The sequence below is a fragment of the Panthera pardus genome, unplaced genomic scaffold, assembly GCF_024362965.1.
Source record: "Panthera pardus isolate Hobbes unplaced genomic scaffold, ASM2436296v1 HiC_scaffold_7, whole genome shotgun sequence".
NCBI classification, from domain to species: Eukaryota; Metazoa; Chordata; class Mammalia; order Carnivora; family Felidae; genus Panthera; species Panthera pardus.
The window spans coordinates 800,209-813,693 of record NW_026527002.1 but is presented as its reverse complement, the minus strand read 5'-3'; the positions used below and the strand labels follow the sequence as shown (position 1 = coordinate 813,693).

The 13,485-nt window shown below is 35.9% G+C and overlaps 1 protein-coding gene across 3 annotated transcripts in view; it reads left to right on the top strand.

Moving 5' to 3' along the window:
• PRKDC (protein kinase, DNA-activated, catalytic subunit) overlaps positions 1-13,485 on the top strand; it is a 216,309-nt gene that overhangs the window by 89,872 nt on the left and 112,952 nt on the right. For all 3 annotated transcript variants that reach the window (XM_019428882.2, XM_019428881.2, XM_019428883.2), the window contains 4 exons: positions 386-553; positions 3,639-3,766; positions 9,563-9,770; positions 12,553-12,731. In XM_019428882.2, the coding sequence (XP_019284427.2) occupies positions 386-553; positions 3,639-3,766; positions 9,563-9,770; positions 12,553-12,731 (683 nt within the window). The remainder of the gene's footprint in view (positions 1-385; positions 554-3,638; positions 3,767-9,562; positions 9,771-12,552; positions 12,732-13,485) is intronic.

Below are 13,485 nucleotides of genomic sequence, written 5' to 3'. Positions count from 1 at the left end.
GTCTTGTGAAGGAATACTTATAAATTACCCCATAGGTGTTCAGGATGTACTTTCCACACCAAACTTTTCCAGTTTATCTCTACTAGAGTCTATATTTGTAGAAGGAAAAATCACACACAGAGTCATATACAGTATCCTGTTTAATTACACGTTAATTAAATTAACATTGGCCTGAGTTGGCCCACTGGCCTCTAGAGTAGAAGCTGAGATACAGCATCGCCTTCAGGTTGGTCTTCAATGTAATCTAGAAGGTATTCTGGAGTCATTCATTGAATCCACACAGTGCTTTATTTGCAAAACCTTTAGAAAGCAGTAATTTTATTTATTCTGTAGGATTCGTAAGCACCAACTGGTGCAGTTTCATATGTCTGCGTTGCTCCCACAGGGTCAAGCTGTAATTCTTCTTCCATTCTTTACCAATCTTACTGGAGGCAGTCTTGAGGACCTTAAGCATGTTCTGGAAAAGCTTATTGTTTCTAATTTCCCCATGAAGTCTGAAGAATTTCCCCCGGGAACTCTGCGTTACAATAATTATGTAGATTGCATGAAAAAGGTTAGTTTTTAGTAGTACTAAGTAAAATTAAAACAATGCTTTTCTGTTAACATTTCTTGATGAAAAGAAGTGAAATATTCTGAGTCAGAGAAGTATTCTAACTGTAAGAATTCAGTTCAGTTCATTTTGAAAGCTGGGTAGCTGTGGAAGCAGGTGCATATCCAAATCTTTCAGAATTCACCCTCCTCCCATTTTAATTTGAAATATTTTATGCAGAAAAATATTGTGAAGTATTTTATGCATAATATATACTTTTAGAAAAATAATTCCAAAGAGCTAAGAAATGGAATATTACCAATATGGTTCAATTTCTAAAATTTAATTAAGTAGTGATTATTTGAAAATTTAATTAGTTAGTGATTATCACCTATATTATTTAATGTACAGCTGAAGGTCTCTAAAATATCAGTGGCTTAAACAAGGTGGTGGATTATTTGTTTCTCCTGTATAGTACTAGACTGTTGTTTTTTTCAGCAACTAGATACAGGTTTCCCTTGCTATCCAAAAGTAGAGCATTTCTGTGAAACCTTTTATAAGCCTGAATGGCATAAAGCAAAGAAGCATTTGCCATTAATTTATATGGAAATTTTTTGAGCATTCCTAGACCCAAAAAATATCGTCTCTTAGGTGCTTCTCATACCAAAGGACACATCTTGCGTAGAATAAATTGAGATAAAGCACAGATGCTCACAGACACAGTTACTTCACAGCTATGGCAGTTTGATGCTGACTGAGATGCTAGCATAGTTCTTGGGGAAAGAGCTTGGTGGTGCTGCTCTCGTTACTCAGGGCATATGCTGCCTGTATAACAGCTTACTGCAAAACAAATGCAGAATGCTATTTTTGCTTTTTTTTTTTTTTTTCATAAAAGCAAAAATCCTCTGGATTTCTTCAGTTAGTGAAAATAGGTTCTAATATAGATCTTTCATAAGAGCAAGGTGGTATATCGCATACTTTTGAAAAGCAGATGATATGGGTACTTGACTGGAACTTGGATTCAACCCATAAAAAATTAAGAGAATGACCATTGGAGGGTGGATAGTGGTCTGCCATACTTGTGATGGATTGAGCCCTGGGCTAATGTCTGAATTCTCAAAAATGATGAAGATATTATCTTAGAGTAAAACAAGGAAGAAACTGAAAGAAACAGATGATTCAAATACACTAATGCTAAGGTAGAGATAAACGTAGGGTATAGGTGTGGCAGATTATATTTTCCAAAGATGACTGTACCAATATATTTTGTCCCACACGTTCTTTTTACGGTGTGACTCTTCCATTGAGAGACAAAGTCTAATTTTCCCCCTATGAATATGGGTTGGCCTTGAAGACTCACTTAGAACAAAACAAACAAAAATGCAGTGGAAGTGATGCTATGTGACTTCCAAGGCTAGTCACAAAAGGCTTAATACTTTTCTCTTGACTCTGTCTTTCTTGGATTTCTTATCTGTGGGACCCATCACCATCCTGTAAGGAAGCAAAGTAGCTACATGGAAAGGCTATTTTACAAACACCATCCATCCACCCAGATGGGTCCGTTTTATATAATTTTCCCCAAACATACAGAAAAATGGAAAGAACAGTCAAGCATCTGTATAACCATCTTTTGTCATTTTGTCATACTTGCTTTATCTGTATATGTATGCATGTGGTATGTTAGTTACTGAAATATTTGCAGGGTAGTTTCAGATATCAAGATACTTCACCCCTAAATACCTCAGCATACATGTTCTAAGAATAATAATAATAAGCACAATAATGTTTTTATACCTAAGAAAATTAGCCCTCCTCTGACACTATGTTATGTAGTGCGTATTCACATTTCTTTAAATGTCCCCATGTTTAGCTGTTTTTTTTCAAACTAGTACCTAATTAATGATTGCATCAAATTGTCATGTCTCTAGTATCTTTTAATCTAGAACTAGTTCACCCCATCCCTTTTATTTTTCCATGACATTGTGTTTTTGGAGGAAACTTCCAGATCTTCTCTTGAATACTTCTCTTGGATGTTGTCCCCTGTTTGATTGTTTCCATGAGATGTTCTTTAACTTGTCCACCATCCCCTGTATTTCCTCTGAACTAGAAGTTAGGCTTAATCTGTGGTCATGAGATTCAGGCTAATCTTTTTGGCAACAGTAGCGTATCAGGAGGCAAATACTGTCATTGTCCCACTGGTAGTGGCCTCAAATCTGGAGGCCTGGTTAAAGTGGTGACTGCCTCATCTCTCTTGAATGGTGCATTTCTGCAATTAGCAGATCATTGATGTAGTGATACCATCTAAGTATCCTGTTCCCAAGCGGTCTGTTACCTAATGATTATTGCATCCATATTACTTTCTCTTAATGTAAATGCTCTAATATAAATATAAGTGCAGTCACTAAACATTTGAAGAAAACTTCCAGCCTAAAAAGATGTAAACCAACAGGAAGAAGGAACTCAGAGGGAACTGAGTCAACAAAGGGAGATGGGAGATGAGAACATATAAAAGAAACTGTAAGAGTAACTTCAGAGAGGAGAGAAGGTATTGTGTCCATGAAGAAGAACAAGTGCTCTTGGAAATTAAATATATAAAAGCAAAATTAAAAAAAAAAAAAAAAAGCAACTTTGCAAAACAGAAGATAAAATTGAGGACATTTCCCAGAAAGTAGAACAAACGGATGTCAAGATGGAAGATGGGAGAGTAGAGATGAGAACATTGGGTGAGTAGCTAGAACAGCTGCTGTGCGATGAAGGTCATGTGGAAAAGACACAGGTCTCCAAACTGAAAAAGCCCCAGAGTACCTGGAATGGTGAAGACAAAGTCCTCAGTGAAGGCACATCATCGTGGAGTTTCAGAATCTGGGTTCAGATCTTTAGAAGATCCTGACCGCTCTAAGAGGGAAACATATCTGCAAAACCTTAAAAGGATCAAAACTCAAATATTTAGCAAACATTTATTATGTGCCAGGTATTCGTTATAGCTGCAGAAATGGTGGAAGTATTAGCATTTGTTAATTCTCTGTGAAAGCCTGTTTTAATTTTGTTAGAACTGTTCAAAACAAAAATAAAAACCCAAGGAAATTATTATTATTGTTGTTTCTTCTAGTTCCTAGATGCATTGGAATTATCTCAAAGTCCTATATTGTTGCAGTTAATGACAGAAATTCTTTGTCGGGAACAGCAACATGTTATGGAAGGATTATTTCAATCTACTTTCAAAAAGATTGCTGGAAAGTAAGTCATAGTATTCTAGTCTGGGACCCCAGGAACCATATACATTTTATTTCTTTGGGAAATTATCTTCTCTGTTCCAAAAAAAAGGTTGAGTGGCAATTGCAGTCAACTCTTACAACTAAATTTTATTTTGTTTTTCTTGGCGGAAAAAAGAACTTATTGTGAGAATTTTAAGCACAGTCAAACCTAAAGGGTAAGACTGTAACTGAGCATCCAAATCAAACACACTCCAGCATTTTCCGGCCTCATCACCCCTGTTTTAGCCTCTTTTCTCTTGTGCTGTAGTTATTGTAACAAAGCAGATCCCTGATGTCATTTCACCTCTAATAACTTCTGCATGTATATTTAAAATTATACTGTTATTCTTGGGTTGCTATATAGTACTGTTATCAACGGAGAAAAATTATCAGTAATTCTGTTTTCAGATTTCTCCAGTTGTCTTAACTGCTCTAGACTGTTGGATTATCTTTTTACATGGCATTTCACTGTTGTATCTCAGTCTGTCTTCATCTAGAACAGTCCCCTACCCTCTTATTTTTTTGTTGTTGTTAAAGAAACCTGGACACTTGGCCTACACGGTTAGTTACATTACCTGATCGATTTACCTGATTTTTGTCTCTGTTCTTTTAACTCGTTCCTCTAACCCTGGTTTCCTGTAAGTGGAAAGTTAGGTCTAAAAGCTTAGTTAGATTCAGGTTCAAGTTTTGGCAAGATTACTTAATAGTGGATGCTCTGTATTTCGTGTTCATGGCATTTGGCACAAGGTGTGAAGTGGTCTTAATTTTAACGATGCTAAGATTAATCAGTTATGTTTGGCGTGGGCTTTTCCTGAGGTTCTAGCATCCATTTATGATCATTGCCCCAAATCATTTATTTTATCGGGAGTTGCAAATGGTCATTTAAAAAATCCTTTTATTCCTTCTAAATTTAAGAGCTAGAATTATGTTGTAATGAACTTGCCTTTATTACTAGGACTATTTGGTTACCCAAATATAGTTTTAGTGTTGTAGGAAATCACAGTGGACAAAATGGAACGAATTTGATCATTAATTTTTTAATTATTAATTTTTAAAGTTAGGGCTTGACGCTGTGGCTACTTCTAATTGTGGCCAGTGAGTCTTTTTTAAAAACATTTTTTTTAACGTTTGTTTGTTTATTTCTGAGAGACAGAGATAGCGTGAACAGGGGAGGGGCAGAGAGAGAGAGAGAGGGAGACAAAGAATCTGAAGCAGGCTCCAGGCTCTGAGCTGTCAGCACAGAGCCCGATGCAGGGCTTGAACTCATGAACCACGAGATCATGACCTGAAATGAAGTCGGACCCTTAACTGACTGAACCACCCAGGTGCCCTGTTTTGTTTTGTTTTGTTTTGTTTTTTTATCAACATTATTTATATTGATTTGTAAACATCCATGGTATTTTATCTTACTGAGTTGTATTTTACATATCATAAAATTCACCTATTTTAAGTTTAGAATTCAGTGATTTTTAGTAACTTTACTGAGTGGTACCGCCATCACTATAGAATAATTTCATCCTCTTGATAACATCCTATATTAACTCACATTCCCATTCCCAGCCCCAGGCAATCACTAATCTACTTTCAGCCTTTATAACTTTGCCTTTTCTGGACATTTCATATAAATAGAATCATAGAATATGTGATCTCTTATGTCTGGCTTTTTTTTTTCTAGCAAGTTTTTGAGGTTCATGATGTAGTGTGAATCAATAATTCATTCCTTTTTATTGACATTTTAAAAAACCATAATTAACCAACTATAGAACATTCTATACAATGGGAGAATACATATTCTTTTGAGCACATATGGAAGCCATAAAACAAGTCTTAATAAATTTAAAAGGAATTAAATCTTACAGAGTATGTTCTCCATCCATAATGAAGTTATTTATATGTTAATAATGGAAGAAAACACTTCTAAATAACCAACTAATTAATACATTTGTAAGTAGCCCTTGGGTCAGAGAAGAAATTACGAGTGAAATCAGATATTTGATCTGATATTTGATCAGATCAGATCTGATCTGATATTTGATCAAATCAGAATTTGATCTGAATGAAATACGAATAAAGCATATCCAAATGTATGAGATAGAACCAAAGCAGTGCCTAGAGAGGAATTTGTATTTTTTAATACCTGTATTAGAAAATAAGAAAAAGTTACAGAGAGGGAAGGAGGCAAACCATAAGAGACTCTTAAATACTGAGAACAAACTGAGGATTGATGGGGGGTGGGGGAGAGGAGAAAGTGGGTGATGGGTAGGGAGGAGGGCACTTGTTGGGATGAGCACTGGGTTTTGTATGGAAACCAATTGGATAATAAATTATATTTAATAATTAAAAAAAGAGAAAATAAGAAATATCCTAAATCAGTAATATAAACCTGTACCTTAAAATCAAGAAAAAGAAAACTAAACTGAAGAGAAGCAGAAGGAAGAAATAATAAAGATTAGAGTGAAAATTAATGAAATCGAAATTAGAAAAATGGTGGAGAAAAATCAGTGAAACTGAAATTTGTTCTTTGAAAAGGTAAATGAAGAACTGTTAGCTAGACAAACTAGGAGTAACAAAGAAGGTACAGTTCATGAAAATTAGGAAGGAAAGAGGGAGTGTTACCACTGATCTCTCAGAAGTTAAAAAGATTATAGGGAAATATGAATAACATTATGCTAACAAATTCAACTTAACTAAAATGGACAAATTCCTAAAAAGTCACAAAATACCAAAAGTGACTCAAGAAGAAATAGAAAATCTGAGTATAACCTTTAGTAAGTAAATAAATAGAATTAAAATCTTCTCACAAAAAGAAAAGAATAAAACCTCACAAGGGAAAGCCCAGACCCAGATAGCTTCACTGGTGAATTTTCATCAAATATTTAAAGAAAAAATACCAACACTTGATAAACTCCTCAGAAAATACAGAAGAAAGGAATCCTTCTCATCTTATCCTATGAGGCTAGTATCACACAGATAAAGCCAGAAAGAAACATTGCAAGAAACCTATAGACCAGAATCCTTTGTGAATATAGACACACAAATTTTCAAAAATGTATTAGAAAAACACATCCAGCCAAGGGAACCACCTGGGTGGCACAGTCGGTTAAGCGTCTGACTTAGGCTCAGGTCATGATCTCACTGTTTGTGAGTTCGAGCCCCATGTTGGGCTCTGTGCTGACAGCTCAGAGCCTGGAGCCTGCTTCGGATTCTGTGTCTCCCTCTCTCTCTCTACCCTGTCCCCGTCAGATTCTGTCTTTCAAAAATTAAAAAAAACAAAACACATTCAACAACATATAAATGTTACACACTGTTGCTAATTGGGATTTGTCCTAGGAATGCAAAACTAACTTAACATCTGAGAATCAATGAATAGTATATAGTATATTAAAAGAATAAAGGACAGAAATCACATTCCCATTTTAGTGGATGCAGATAAATTTGTGACAAAGCCCAACATCCATTCATGATGAAAAGGACAAAAGGTCATCTATGAAAAACCAACAGCCAACAGAATATTTAATAGTAAAAGACTGAATGCTTTCCCCCTAAGTCTGAGAACAAGGCAAGGATGTGTACTCTTTTCAGTTCAACACTGTACTGGAGGTTCTGGCCAGTGCAGTCAGGAAAGAGAAAGAAATAAAAGGCAACTAGATTGGAAAGAAAGAAGCAAAACTGTCCTTATTCACAGATGGCATGAGGGAGAGAATCCTAAGATCTACAAAACGCTTTCAGAACTAATAAGCAATTATAGAAGTTTGTAGGATACCGGATCAATGTTCAAAAATCAACTTTTCTGTATATGAGCTGAGAACATTTCAAAACTATAACTAGGAATATAATTGTTTTCTTAATAGCATCATAAAAACAAAGTAATAAATTTAGTAATAAATTTAACAAAAGTGCAAGACCTGTGCACTAAAAATTATAGTCCACTGCTGAAGGAAATAAAAAAATAAAGATTTAAATAAATGGAGAGACATCCCATGTTCATGAATTTGAAGATTCAATATTTGTTAACATGGCAATTCTGTTAAATTGATATATAAATTTAATGCGACCGCTGTCAAAATTCCAGCAAGACTTTTGTGTGTGTGTGTGCAATTTAAAATTTTCATTTTAATTATAATTTACTTAGTATAATTAGTATAATATACTCTCTGAGTTTTGTGTTCCAAAATCACGTGGTAAAGTTTTCTTCAATATGTAGCTGTTATACCAATTAGTTAGGTATGCTTATTTTAATTATCAGATTTTAGAAATGTTTATGTTTTTTCTTTTGATTTAATTTTCTTTTTGAACATGTAAAACATTTACATGATTTGAAGGTCATATCTGTATAACGAACTATATTCAGGAGTCTTATTTCTGTCTCTGTCCCCTCTCTTATTCCTTTTCACCTCCCTTTTTTTCTATCTCATGTCTTCTACAGATCACTACATGTTGGTACCAAGAGATCTTCTTCAATCCTTTTTTATTTAAATAACTGTATAATTATTCACTATAGCATACTGTTTTGAAGCAGCCCCCTTGGGCTCAGTCTTTTGCTGTTAAAAATAATGTCACAGTGAATAGCCATGTGTGTATGTCATTTTGTATTTTGCCAGTATGTCTTTGGAGTGGATTCCTATACGTAATTCAAAAATTAAATGCATTTGTAATCTTGCTAGCTTTTACCACATCCCTTATTTTGAGGCTGTAATTATTTGCATTCCCTCGACAATGTATGAGAGTGTCTGTCTCATCACAGTCTTGCCAACAGAGTATATTGTCAAACACTTGGATTTTTTTCCAATTATATAGGTGAGAGGGGATCTCTCAGTGTTGTTTTAGTTTATATTTCTCTTATTATGAGTGAAATAGAGCATATACTCATATATTTAGATCTCATTTGCATTTATTTTAAGTAAACTATCTGCTGGCCCATTTTTGTTCTTTTTGCTCTTTTTCCTTTTCTTTTCTTGCTCCTCTTTTTAACTTTCTGTGTAATAGTTTTAGGGCTGTGCATCTCTATTGTGCTCAGTATCAGGAAGCTCTTCAGAAGAATTTAAATCTAAGACCATGCCCAAATAAATGTTACAGAAGCCCATGTAGCATCTGTCCTGCAGCCTTACAGTTTTGTGACTGAATTACCTTCATCTAATATTTTTACTCTGGTTAACTTCGGAGTATCAGGATTTTAGAACCGGAAAAAGATTTTAATAATCATTTAGTCCTAACCTCACATTTTTATAGGTGAAGAAACTAACTGTATTCTTAGTTTATAGATTTATAGACAGAATCTTACAGATGATCATTCAAGTATCTTTCATTCCAGATAAGAACATAAAGGGCCAGATGAATGTATCTCTGTATAGGAAATATGAATGGCAGTTTGTTACTAGGAAGAGACTAGAATTTGTAAATTATGATCCATGAGATTCAAATTCTGGAATTGTGATCATCTTCAGGCCTGAGACTCTCCCATAGCCTCAGCTGTTTTCTAAACAACATCAGATTTGAAAGTAAATGAAAACTGTTCTTAATGCCTAAATTCGGCATGAAGATTTCTGGGGATGAGTATAATAATATGATTTATGTACAGATGTTTCTTGTTTTTCATGGTGTGTGTGTGTGTGTGTGTGTGTATACACACACACACACATATATATACATATATATATATAATCTTTAAAGTTATTTTTTAATTTGTAGTCATTGGTATTTATTTTGCTTGTTTTATGTGTGGGCACTCAAAACATTTGTTCAAAGCAGGGATGTTCATATAATTTTCTTTTTTTCTTAGGAGTTCATGTGTCACACAATTAGCCCTTTTGGAAAGTGTGTACAGAATGTTCAAGAGGGATGACCTACTTTCAAATGTCACTCGCCAAGCATTTGTAGATCGCTGCCTTCTCACTCTGCTTTGGCACTGTAGCCCGAATGCCTTGATAGAATTCTTTAGCAAAATTGTGGTGGATGCCATTGATGTGTTGAAGTCTAGATTTACAAAGGTATTGTACATCTGTTATTAAATGTACTATTAAATTTTTTTTAGTGTTTCATTTATTATTCTTGAAAGTAAGACAGAGTGTGAGCAGGGGAGGGAGAGAGAAAGAGAGGGAGACACAGAATCTGAAGCAGGCTCCGTTTTCTGAGCTGTCAGTACAGAGCCTGATGTGGGGCTCAAACTTATGAACCGTGAGATCGTGTCCTAAGCTGAAGTTGGTCACTTAACCAACTGAGCCACCCAGGCGCCCCTTAAATTGACTATTAATAAGAATTGATAAATCTCCTTGGCTGGTGTTCTTAAAAACTTCCATATGTTCAGTCAGAAGATCTCTGTTGCTCAAGGAGCATTACTTCAACAGTTTGGTAACAACTTGTAGTTACATGGGATCTGTGTTAGTTTCCTGCGGGTGCTATAACAAATTACCGCCACCATGGTGTAGAACAACAAAAACTTATTCTCTCATAGTTCTGCAGGCCAGAAATCAATTTCCTCGGGCTGAAATCAAGGTGTTGCAAGGCTCCGGAGGCCCTAAGGGAAAATCCGTTCTTTGCCTCTTCCAGCTTCTGGCAGCTGCCAGCATTCCGTGGCTTGTGGCCACATCACTCCTCTCCCTCCTTCTGTGGTCACATTACCTCCTCCTTTTCTGTCTAATTTCTCTCTGCATGTGTTGTGTTGAGGACCCGCTTGGATGATCTCCCCATCTCAAGATCCTTTACTTGATTTCATCTGTATAGTCCTTTTTTGTCATATAAGGTAACATTCATGGTTTCAGTGATTAAAATGTGGGTATTTGTATGTGGATATTATCCAGCCGAATACAGTCCACCTGCACCAAATGTTCCCTCTTGCAAAATACATTTATCCCATTCCAACATCCCCCAAAGTCTAAATGCATTATAGCATCAACTTTTAAGTCCAAGCTTGCATCTGAATATCATCAGCTCAGAGTCCTTTTTCATCATTCAAATCATATGAATCAGGTATGGGTGGGATTCTGGGTATGATCCATCATGGGGCAAAATTCTTTCCATTTGTGGACCTGTGAAACTAGAAAACAAATCATTTGTTTTTCTTGCCTGTAGAATTCAGGGATTATAACAGCCTTTTTTCATTTCATTTTGTCTCTGTCCCTTTCAGTCCAAGCTGGTGGTGTTTCTTCTGGTATGACATTCTCAAAAACTCTGTAGCTCTCCTATGTATGCCTTAGAGGTTTACTAACAGGAGAGTCCTCCACAGATCTTTGCTGGATAATTCCATCTCTGTTCCTGGTTCTGATGAAATAATTGAGGGCATCCATGAGTCCCATGCTTAATTTCTTTAGCAGTAGTCCAAGATTGTCCAGCTACACCCTTGTTGTCTTTGGAGCCACTTTTTTAACAGTGAATCTCCTAATGTTAGCATCTTTTACAGTCTGGATAAGCTGAGAATTTCTCAAATCAAGTTTTGGTTCTTTTTGCCCAGCAGTTCCTAACTCAATTTATCTCTTGACCCTCACATTTTATTTTAAGCAGCAAAGAAGAAAGGGGGTAGCACCTTCTAAAAATTTGCTTGGAAATTTTTAGTTAAATATTCAAGTGCATGGCTTGTAAGTTCTGCTGTGTGTGCAGGCATAGAACACTATTTAGCTAAGTTTTCTGCCACTGTATTACAAGGATCTCCTTTCCTTCAGTGTCAAAAAATATGTTCTTTATTTCCTTCTGAGACCTCACCAGCAGCTACTTTAACATCCATATTTATACCAAAGATGTGTTTATGATGATTGAGATGCTCCCTAAGACAATTTGGTTTTGCTAGCATGCTTTTTCACTTCCTTCTGAGCCCTCACCAGCAATGCCTTCAGTGCTGGTATTTCTACCAGCAGTCTCTGCAGGCAGTTTAGGCTTTTTCTGTCATGCATGGCAAATTTCTTTCAGCCTCTACCCATCATCCAATTCCAAAGTCACTTTCATATTTTTGGCATTTGTTACAGGAGATTAAACTCTTAATGCCAAAATGTGTGTTATTTCCTGAATCTTCAAGTAATAAATTACCATAAGCTTGGTGGCTTAGAACAACAGAAATTTATTCTCTCCCAGTTTTGGAGGCCAGAAGTCCAAAATTAGTTTTACTGACCTAAATTTATGGTGTTGTCATGGCCACGCTTGCCCCTGTGGCTCTGAGTGTCTACTTCCTGTCTCCTCCAGCTTCTGGTGGCTGCTGGCATTCCTTGTATGTGGCTGTGTCACTCTGACCTCTAATTCTGTCATCACATTGCCTTTTCCTTTCTGTCTCATCCCTTTATGTATCCTCTTATACAGTTACATATGATTTCATCTAGGGCCCACATGACCAATCCAAAATTGTCACCCAATCTCAAGATCCTTAACTTAATCACATTTGCAAAGTCCTTTTTTTTGCCTTGTGAGAACTCATAGGTTCTGGGAGTTAGGACTTGGATACCTTTAGGAAATACCATAAATAGTTGAAAATCTTGTTTTTTAATACATTGAGTTTTCACCTGTTGTCATCATGACTTTGATAAGATTTTGTGCAAAAGTCCTATATTGATGCCCTAAGTTCTCCATTTGGATATTATGTGTTATTTCCTGCCACATTCAACGTAACACATCAGTATACCCATGTTTCTGACCCTTGGCAGTCTCCTATTGAAGTGATTCAACATGTTTGTTAAAATTATTTTCTATGTAAAGAGCATTGAGTATTAAATTGAACATTTGACATATTAAAAAACTATTTTTCTTGTTTGATGAGACCAAAGACAATTACTTGTTACTTTTCCTTAGCTAAATGAATCTACCTTTGATACTCAAATCACCAAGAAGATGGGCTGTTACAAGATCCTAGATGTGATGTATTCTCGTCTTCCAAAAGATGATGTTCACTCGAAGGAGTCTAAAATTAATCAGGTTTTCCATGGCTCATGTGTTACAGAAGGAAGTGAACTTACAAAGACACTTATTAAGTAAGATTTTTAGTTAATTTGGGGTTGTATTTGATTCGTTAATATTTTTGATGCATGTATTTTATTCATGTATATAATGTGAATAAATGTTTATTTAAATATGAGTTTTTATGGTTTTCTCGTTTTTTTTCTTGTGCACAAACTACTTAGGTGTACTTTAATTTAGCAGGTTATGGGTAACGTGTTTTATCCTATACTCATCTTTTATAAGGAATAAAACTTCTTTTCTTTTATTGTTTTTTCCTACCATTTTCCTCCCTTAATAGGTTGATATATTTTTAGTGGCATGTTTTACAGCACGAAGGGATTTATGTATTTTATTTTTCCTGACCTCCATTTGAAATTAAAGGAATATTGCATGTTTAAGCAGGTTTTCTGTAAAATACAAAGCAGTCCAATACATTTTCTCTAAAAGTGGCCTTCTCATGAAGTTCCCTCTTAGTTAATATTGACACAGACATTGCCAGGCCTCGTTTGCCTTTCCCAAGCAAGCTGTTCCGTACTGTCCTCTTACCCGCACCCTTCTTTTACCTCCTCGGGGAATGATGTGCCCGGCATCCGTTCATCTGCACTAACGAGACTTGGGCGTCCTGTTTTATTTCCCTTCATCTTCATCTCTCCGGCCTGCTTGTCCACCCTGTCAGTCATCACATCGGGCGGGGGTTATCTGCTCAGCACTCCCAAGACTGGTGCCCTTTTCTCATCCTCCTTCCTTCACCTACAGTTGCAGCGTCTGGTGTTCTCCGGGGAACCA